General features: G+C 41.1%; 1 protein-coding gene and 1 pseudogene across 1 annotated transcript in view; both read left to right on the top strand.

The window, feature by feature from the left end:
• GTF2E2 (general transcription factor IIE subunit 2) overlaps positions 1 to 9,326 on the top strand; it is a 64,015-nt gene extending 54,689 nt beyond the window's left edge. The window contains exons 7-8 of the mRNA XM_047715391.1: positions 7,447 to 7,562; positions 8,817 to 9,326. Of these exons, the coding sequence (XP_047571347.1) occupies positions 7,447 to 7,562; positions 8,817 to 8,933 (233 nt within the window). The 3' untranslated portion in view covers positions 8,934 to 9,326. The remainder of the gene's footprint in view (positions 1 to 7,446; positions 7,563 to 8,816) is intronic.
• LOC125094409 (tetraspanin-17-like) lies at positions 633 to 7,429 on the top strand (annotated as a pseudogene).
• Positions 9,327 to 9,577: the final 251 nt, after the last annotated feature.

Consider the following 9,577-nt stretch of genomic DNA (forward strand, 5'->3'; position numbering starts at 1 on the left):
GCCACGTTCTTGATACCAGGCACATAGTACTTGGCTGTGACCAAGTCTTAATCAGAATTTCAGAGAATTCCCACTCCATATGAGGCTAAGAGAAATAGAGTAATTGGTAACAGTGGAATTCTGTGAGCGTTCCAAGAGCTTGGAGGCAGAGAGACCATATGAGATGCAGTTTAAATGGAAGACCTAGAACTGTTGGTTGAGTAGACACTGAGAAACACTCTCTAGCAAACAAGCCTCTACCCTAAACACAAGGTATGGCTAGAGCAATTTGAAGCCTGTGGTGCATTATTGGTATCCATAGCAGCAGCATATTCTAGACCAAGCTCATGTTCTGACAACAGAATGACTACATTCACACTGTAAAGGCCTAGCGTAAGGAAATACAGGGTCATATCCAGACACAAAGACTGTTTATCTCAGTTTCAGCTGTCCTACAGAGGGTATCCTGCTTTCAGTGTGTGTGTGTGTGTGTGTGTGTGTGTGTGTGTGTGATAAAGATGAGAAAAGTGATACAGTATTGAGACAAGGGAATTAACAAAATTCTTGAGACACAGGTCCTGGAAACTGTTAGACATGGAATTTAAGATTAACTGGTTTATAGGTTAAGGCCTCTGGTAGAAAAGGCAGACAACATGCACAATCAGGTGGGATATTTCAAAGGTAGATAGTATAAGAAAATCAAATGAAAATTTTTTGTTCTTTTATTTTTAAAGATTTTTATTTATTTGAAAGAGAAGAAAACACGGAGAGGGAGAAGCAGACTCCCCGCTGAGCAGGGAGCCCAATGTCGGGCTTGATCCCAGGACCTTGAGACCATGACCTGAGCTAAAGGAAGATGCTTAACCGAGTGAGCCACCAAGGTGCCTGCAAATGAAAATTTTAGAAGTGAAAAACACAGTAACAGACTAAAAATGCTTTCAATAAGCTCATCAGTATACCTGGTATAACCAAGGGAGGAATCAATAAACTTGAACATAGGCCCATGCAAATTATGTAAACTAAAATGCAAAGGAAAACTGAAAAAGTAGAACATCCACTAGCTATGAGATAATTTCACACGGTCTGAATGTATAATTCAAACCTCAAGAGAAGAGAATAGGACAGAAGAAATAATGGCCAAAGATTTTGAAAAACTGTAGACGCCACACCAAAGATCAAGAAGCTCAGAGAGTGAGGCAAGATAATCCCCAAAGCAAGTGACAAGAAAAGCAGCCAGGCGCTTACATTCAAACTGCTGAAAATTGATGATGATGAGAAAATACTGAAGGTAGTTAAAGGGAAAAAGAACAGCTGCAGACTTGTCATTTGAACTTGTGGAAACCAAAAGACGATGCAGTGACATCTTTCACAGATTGAAAGGGAAAAATTTTTTTTTTTTCCCTTAAAGATTTTATTTATTTCTTTGGCAGAGAGAGAACGCAAAAGCAGAGGGAGAGGGAGAAGCGGGCTCCCCGCTGAGCAGGGAACCTGATGCAGGACTCACTCCTAGGGGACCATGAGATTGTGACCTGAGCTGAAGGTAGATGCTTAACCATCTTAGCCACCCATGTGCCCCAAAAGGGAAAAACTTTAAACCTAGAATTCTGTACCTAACAAAACCAATCTTTTTTTTAAAGGATTTTATTTTGTTAAGGATTTTATTTATTTGAGAGAGAGAGAATGAGAGTGGGGGGAGGGGCAGAGGAAGAGAGACAAGCAGACTTCCCACTGAGCAGGGAGTTGGAATGCGGGGCTCTAATCCAGGACCCCAAGATCATGACCCGAGCCAAGGCAGATGCTTAACTGACTGAGCCACCCAGGCGCCCTAAAACCAATCTTTTAAAAACGAAGGATCTCTTTTTAGGGTAATAGTCTCATGGTATCACAGAAACTGAGATAAGTCATTGTCATAAGACCTGCATTACCAGATTCACTAAGGAAATTCAGGCAAAAGGGATGTGATACTTGGACCTATACAGATAAGTAGTATGTTGTAAATAGAAGGTTAATATAAAATTCATGTTTTTCTAATTAAAATATTTTAGAATGTCTATTAAAAATTAAAAACTTACAATTTTTTTCTTACTAATCACTTTGAGCTCAAGGGGCACCTGGGTGGTTCAGTCAATTACTGAATAGTCAAATACTATACAGATAAGTTATTATCTATTTTTGATTATTACTGAATAGTCAAATACTATACAGATAAGTAGTATGTTGTAAATAGAAGGTTAATATAAAATTCATGTTTTTCTAATTAAAATATTTTAGAATGTCTATTAAAAATTAAAAACTTACAATTTTTTTCTTACTAATCACTTTGAGCTCAAAGGGCACCTGGGTGGTTCAGTCAATTAAGTCTCTGACTCTTGATCTTAGCTCAAGTCTTGATCTTAGGATTGTGAGTTCAAGCCTTGTGTTGGGCTCCATGTATGGAGCCTACTTAAGAAAAAAGAAAAGGGGTGCCTGGATGGTTCAGTTGGTTAACTATCTGCCTTCAGCTCAGGTCCTGGGATTGAGTCCCACTTCAGGCTCTCTGCTCAGCGGGGAGTTCTGCTTCTCCCTCTGTGCCCCCTCCCTCTTGTGTTCTCTCTTGCTCTCTCTCTCTCTGAAATTATATGTATATATATATATATATATATATATATATAAAGATAACTGATTATAAAGGAAAATAATTAGGAATATATTTTATGTTTACAGCAAATGTAAAAGTAAAATTTATGACAGCTCAAAGATCAGAGGGAAGGATCGTATTATAACATTTTTTTAAAAATTTTTATTTTAAAAGATTTATTTTAGAACAGATGGGAGTGGGGCAGGGTGGGGAGGGAGAGAATCTCAAGCAGACTATGCACCTGCCGAGCATGGAGCCTAACATGGGCCTCAGTCTCATGACCCTGAGCCAAAATCAAGAATCACATGCTTAACCAACTGAGCCACTGAGGTGCCCCATTATTAAGCGTCTTTATATTATATGTGAACTGGTGTAATTTACTTGCAGCTAAGCTCTGATTGATTAAACGTGTATTATAAACCCTAGGATGACCACTAAAACCATTGTTTTAAAGAAGTAACTATAGTTAAAAATACTGTATTATACATTTGAGAGATTATTATACAAAGAGAGTAGATCTTAAAAGTTCTTATCATAAAGACAAAAATGGTAATAGTAGTGGCATCTGTGTGGCACGGTCAGTTAAGCATCTGCCTTCACTGTAGGTTATGATCTAAGGGTCCTGGGATTGAGCACCACATTGGGCTCCCTGCTCAGTGGGGAGTCTGCTTCTCCCTCTGTGCTCTCCCTCTCTCTCTCTCAAATAAGTAAATAAAATCTTTTTAAAAAATTATAATTGTGTGGTGATGAGTGTTAAATTACTTTGGTAATTTTGTTATATATGCATGTATCAAATCATTGTGTTCTGCATCTAAACCTAATTCAGTGTTAAGTGTCAGTTATATCTTAATAAGTATATTGTGCCAATAGCAGGTATAAAATGTAATGAGAGAAAATATATTCACTTGATCCAAATGAACACAGAAACAGAAGGAAAAAACAAGAAGTACATGGAATAGAAAGGTAGGATGATGGATTTTATTCCAGCCATTATTATTATGTTGAATGTAAATCATTTAAACATACTAATTAAGACTTTCATCTGTTTTAACATCCAAAATCATCTAACATACTTTCTACTGTTAAATTGTTCAAACATAGTAATTGAGAGAGATGTAAATTGTCTAAACATAATAATAAAGACACAGATTTTCAGATTGGATACAAAAGCAAGACCCGGATATATGCTGTCTGTAAGAAACTTACTTTAAATATGAAAACGTGGGTTAGAAGTAATGTACTGATACAGCCGCTGTGGAAAGCAGTATGGATATCTCTCAGAAAGTTAAAAATAGAACTATGCCAGCATCCAGCAGTCCATATTTACCCAAAGGATACAAAAACACAAACTCTGAGGGATATATGCACTTTCCTGCAGCATTTCCAATAGCCAAGATACGGAAGCAGCCCAAGTATTCATCGACTGATGAGTGGATAACGAGGATGTGGTGTAGCCTGGGTGGCTCTAGCCCAGGGTGGCCCGTGGAGGGTGGCCTGACCCCAGCTCTGGTTTCTGGGCCTTGGGTGGCTGGCCACCATGCTGGGCTCGCACCCAGACTTCTAGGAACCTGAGGTCAGCTGCTGGGGAAAATACTGCCTTTTTGACTTTAACATTGTCTTATGGGTGCTGGGAGCCCTGTACTTGGCCACTTGCCTCTGGAACTGGGGTGAGAAGGGCGGTCTTTCCAACATCTCAGCGCCGATGGATCTGGGAGACCTTGTGTGGCTGTTTGTAGTGGTTGGAAGCCTGTTGGTGCTGGGCTTTGGTGGTGGCATTGGGGCTCTCTGGGAAAACACCTTCCTGCTCCAGGTTTTTTCATGATTCTCAGCTACATTTTCTTCCTGGAGCTGGCATCGGGGATCCTAGTTTTCGTATGGGATTTGAGACCAGCTCACTTTCTTCCATCAGTAACAATGGAAAAAATCTCTGCTCGGGAATATTGGTTTTGCCGTAGAGCCCGAGGGCCTGATGGTTGGCACCTTCATCTGTATTTCAGCTGCACTGACTTGAACCTGAGCCAGGAGCACTGCAGGGTCCCCTTCTCCTGCTACATCAGGGACCCAGCAGAAGATGTCTTTGGTGTGCAGCTACAATAGCCAGCTCATGCTGGAGCTGGAGTGGCAGCACTCTGTCCATACAAAGGCCAGTTTGAGAAGTGGCTGCAAGACAGCCTTACTGTTATTACCGGGATCTTTGTGGGCATCACCCTCCTTCAGATCTGTGGTATCTGCCTGGCCCAGAACCTTGTGAATGCCATCAAGCTAGTGAAGGCCAGCCAGTGAGGCTGCCACACTGGTGCACAGGGAGCCCCCATCCCGACTCCTGTTGGGTGGTGGGCTCCCAAGGGGATTGGGAAAGGTACAGCTGAGAGGGTGCGGGCCAGATGGGGTGGGAGGGGTCTGCCATATCCCCACCCAGGCTGGGACACACTGCTCTGCATGGCTGTGTGAGGCAGGCTTGGGACCTGCTGTTGCCTGGGACACAGCTTCATGAAGCAGCTGCAGAGTTGTCTCCTCTACTAGCTGTGACCTTGACCCTGCCCAGAGCCCACTTCAGGCTCACTGCCTTAGACTCTAAAATGGGCCCAAGAATTTTCTCTCCCTTGCTTGCCTCTCTAGATCAAACATGTTGATGGCTAGAAACTACTCAAATAAAAAAAACCTTAACCTTGCCGCCCCCCACCAAGATATTATTTGTGTGTGGGGGGCGGGGGGCTCCGTGCTCAGCAGGGACTCTGCTTCTCTCCCTTTTCCTCTCCCTCTGTCCTATCCTCTCCCCACCCCCCGCCCACTCATGCTCTGATGTGTGTGTGCACGCTCTCCCAAATAAAAAGAAAATGTATAGAATTTTAGTTTTTTCTATTTTACATAAATGAGATGACCCTGTATCTGTTAGCCAATCCTTTCTCTTAGGTATTTTATACTGCTTTCGTTAGAGGGGTTAGCATCCAGAAATAAAAGATGATAGAGGTTAGATGGTGATAACTATAACAGGTTTAGTTTTTTTTCTTTGTGGGAGACACATACATTAACTCTAATGTCTACAGCTCTTGAGACAGGTATTATTATCCCTGTTTTGCAGTTCAGGAAACTGAGGCAGAGGGGTAAGTGACTTGCCCCGTGTTACATAGTAAATGGAGTGCCTGGATTCACACCCAGGCCATCTGGTTCCCAGGCTGTACTGTATGAGTCTGCTAATTTTGCATTTCACAGGAAAGATCTGGGCATAGCCAAAACGTGAATGAGTTATTTAGGAATTTAAGAAAAACCTCTTTAATGAGTTTATTTCCCTTTCTTCTTTGGCATACTTTGTTACACAGCTTTCATTGTTAGCGTAAGCGGGACAGGGATCTCTTCAATTCAGAGGATCCAATCCGAATTGTAAATTCTACATATTCAAATTTGTTAATTTGAAAATTTGTAAATTTTTTCTGTTACAAGATTTCTAAAGCTGTTCCTATTTTATTTACTTTTATAATTTATAAAGAGAATGCCTGACTTTCATGATACTTGGAGATCTGCCAGAATATTTCCATCTGCCTTTAAATTTGATATCCCCTAATCATTTGCTATTTTCAGAACTCAAACACCGAAATGACAAAGAACATAGAGCATCTAGGTCTTGGTCTCTAGATAACCTTCTCCGATAAAAGCTGTCAGGACTCCTTGATGAAATGGTTGATTCTAAGTTTGGGGAACTAATAAGATGAGCTTGGAACATCTTTTGGTCCCAGAAAATAAGTGCTCAACAAAACAAAAAATAAGAAGGAAAGCAGTAAAAAAGATACAGCAACAATCTGAAGGGGCTCTCAATGACCAAAGCCAGGATGTTTGAGTAACAATGATTGTAGTCGATTGTAATCTGTAAAATAAGTATTCATGAGTCCATACTATATCAAATAAACAGCTGAACAAATGGAGAATGAATAGTCCTTCCTTACAGTAGAATTCTAATTTATGCATCTGGAAGGAGTGATGGAAATAATTTGCCATTAGGCAAACCCACGCGTAATAATTATAGGCAGGAGCTGTCAGTGGATGCTAAAGTTAGCAATAAGTGTGATGAGAAATGGAGTATTTGCTTAGTCTCAGATTTCCCCATAAGGTCCTCATTAATTACAGAGGGAAAAATAATAGATTCATGGTGGAGAAATCCAACAGATATCAGCTTAACCAGCAGTCAGTTTATCAGCCTCAATAATAAGACATTGACATCACATACCCTTTGCACCGAGAAAGGTGCAATGTCATTTCTGTGATATTCTTGCCTAAAATGTATAACCTCAATTTAATCATGAAGAAATAGTAGATAACCCCAAATTGAAGGCCATTCTGTAAAATAACTGACCCAAACTTTGAAAGAGTCTTGATGACCTCTTAGTACCCCATCTCCAGGTTTTCTGGTTTCAAAAGTCTTCTTGTTAATAAACTCTTACAGCTTCTTATCCCCATATAAGATTTTGGTTCCCTGCCTCCCTTCATGTTTCTTTTTACTGATGGTTCTCATATTTATAATAAAATCGTTGTAGAATGAGCTCAGAGAGTGAACAGGAATTTTCAGCTATTTCACAGGAGGGAACTGCTTCTCAGACTAAAAGGAGACTGTCAGCAGCAGGGAGTTCTCATGGCGAGGCCCTTCGTTACTGGACTCAGAACACTGCTGTTCCCAGCCCCTTCTGCTGCTCATGGTCCGGCATTTGAGTGTTCTTGTCTTACTTCCTTTGATTTTATCACGAAGTCTTAGATGTGTTACTTTAGACCAGAGGAGATAATAGCAAGGCCTGGATTTCTATCACAAATGCTATAGCTTGTAAACATCCGTCGTAAAATCCCTGCTATCTTGTTGGCAGAGTTTCAGAAGCTCTGGAGGAGCGTCACGGTGGATTCAATGGATGAGGAGAAGATTGAAGAATATCTGAAGCGACAGGGTATTTCTTCCATGCAGGAATCTGGACCAAAGAAAGTGGTATGTAGTCTCTTGAGGAAACAAAAAAAAGTCATCCTCTGTTCTTTGAGCTGTGAGCCTGCTTCCTGTTCTCTCTGAAGAATGGGTAGTCAGTTCTCTCTTCCAGTTTTTTCGCGGTGTTGTAAGTAGTGATCTTGGTCAGACGCAAACCAGATCATGCCTGATTTATTGGGTGCCAGTGGATCTCTGCCCCCAGGTGCTGCGACCCAGGCATGTGAGAGCTTTCCTCATTACCCCTTCCACCACTGTCCTACTAGTAGGGATTACTCTTAAGGTCAGGTCATACTGAACATTTTCTAGTGCCCACATGTTGCCGTCCCAGTTTCTCAAAGGAGCTTGCTTTGTCATCTTGACCTTTAAGACCTCAATTGTGCTTCGTTCCTCCTTGTTCCATGAGCCCCTGTGGTCTTGGTGCCTGACTCCGCCTTAGCCCTGATCACATTGTTGTCCTTGTTGACTTCCAGATTCCTTAGGAACCAGATACTATATAGGTCCAAAGCCTGATCAAAGGAGGGATTTGTAATGGAATGGTGACTTGTGAATTGCCTTGTACCAGCTTAAGCAGTTGTCTGTAGTCCAAGGACAAACCCAGTTTGGGGAATAATTCACCAACACCCTAACTGTAGCTGCTTTGCCCTCACCTTTTCCCTCGTCTACTGTCAGATTTGTAGCTTGCCTTCTTTATGATTTTGTCTGTGTGTGTTTTATTCAGTGAATTTTTAGCATCCGTCAAAGGTTATTTATTGCCTAGTGATCTCCATGAGTTAGTGTAATGGCGGCACTTTATGAGCTATTTTTTCCTATCATTGCTTAGTTTATTGATTTTTTTAAATCATGTGATTTTAAATTTCAAGGACACAGAAAACAATGGAGAATAATACTTAAATCTTTGTGTGTATAGCCAATTGCCAAGTTTGCTCTATCTCTATTTTGCCATATTTACTTCAGATCTTTTTTAAAACCTAAAGATAGAAATGAAAAAGAGCTTTATTACCTCTCTTTTTGGTCTGCTTAGTGTTGAGAATAGTTCTGGGGGCTTTCTGTGCCAGCCCCATTATTCCCGGGGAAGGTGTGCACGTCATCCTGACTCTAGCGCTCATCTGTGGTTGGGAGCCGTGGTTGGGAGCCGTGGTTGGGGGTTGGCATAGGAAGCTGGGCCCACCGAGCAGGAAGAAAGATTTCCGCACATCGTTAGCAAATCCTTGATATTCTGCCTTTCTGAGTAGCTGTTTCTGTTTTTACCTTTTCTTGTAGGCTCCTATTCAGAGAAGGAAAAAGCCAGCTTCACAGAAAAAGCGACGGTTTAAGACCCACAACGAACATCTGGCTGGAGTGTTGAAGGACTACTCTGACATTGCTCCTGGCAAATAGCGAACAGTTTGTTCATGAGCAAAGAGTTAACAAAGTCAAGATCTTTTTTGTTGCTGGGCTCTGAAGACGGTCTTCCCATTCTACTTCTTAGGGCTGAGGAGAGGAGCAGTTCAGTTTACAGAACAAGAGCAAATTACCAAACTCAAAGCTTACTTTAATTGAATGGGCTAATGAGATATGTGATATTCCCTGTTAACCTTCTGTTACTTCTGGGGAAAAGGCGCTTAGCATGGCGTGCAAGTGTCTTTGCTACTTATCTCTATTTCTAAGTGGTTCCTGGTTCCTTTTCTCTTCCTTTATTACTTTAGAACAAGTTTGCAGATAAATAGTCTTGAATGCAATATTTGTTTATTCCAAAAGAACATATTTATAATAAAATCATTGTAGAAGGAACTCTCAGATGTTAGTGAGTTCAGTTTGTTTCTTTCTGTCCTTGGCAATGGCAGACGGCAGCTCCGGTCTTTAACTCCCACAGGATGCATGTTTGCGATGTTGTTGAAGACTGTGATTTGTGCTGTGGTGCTGAGCATATGGATCCCACAGTTGGAACACAAGATGTGCCCCTTGTTAGCAAATGTGACAGTAAAGATACACTACATGTGATTTTTCATGTTTTTTAAAAGCATAAATCAGCATCGAGCTTC

The sequence above is a fragment of the Lutra lutra genome, chromosome 2 (assembly GCF_902655055.1).
Source record: "Lutra lutra chromosome 2, mLutLut1.2, whole genome shotgun sequence".
Taxonomy (NCBI): domain Eukaryota; kingdom Metazoa; phylum Chordata; class Mammalia; order Carnivora; family Mustelidae; genus Lutra; species Lutra lutra.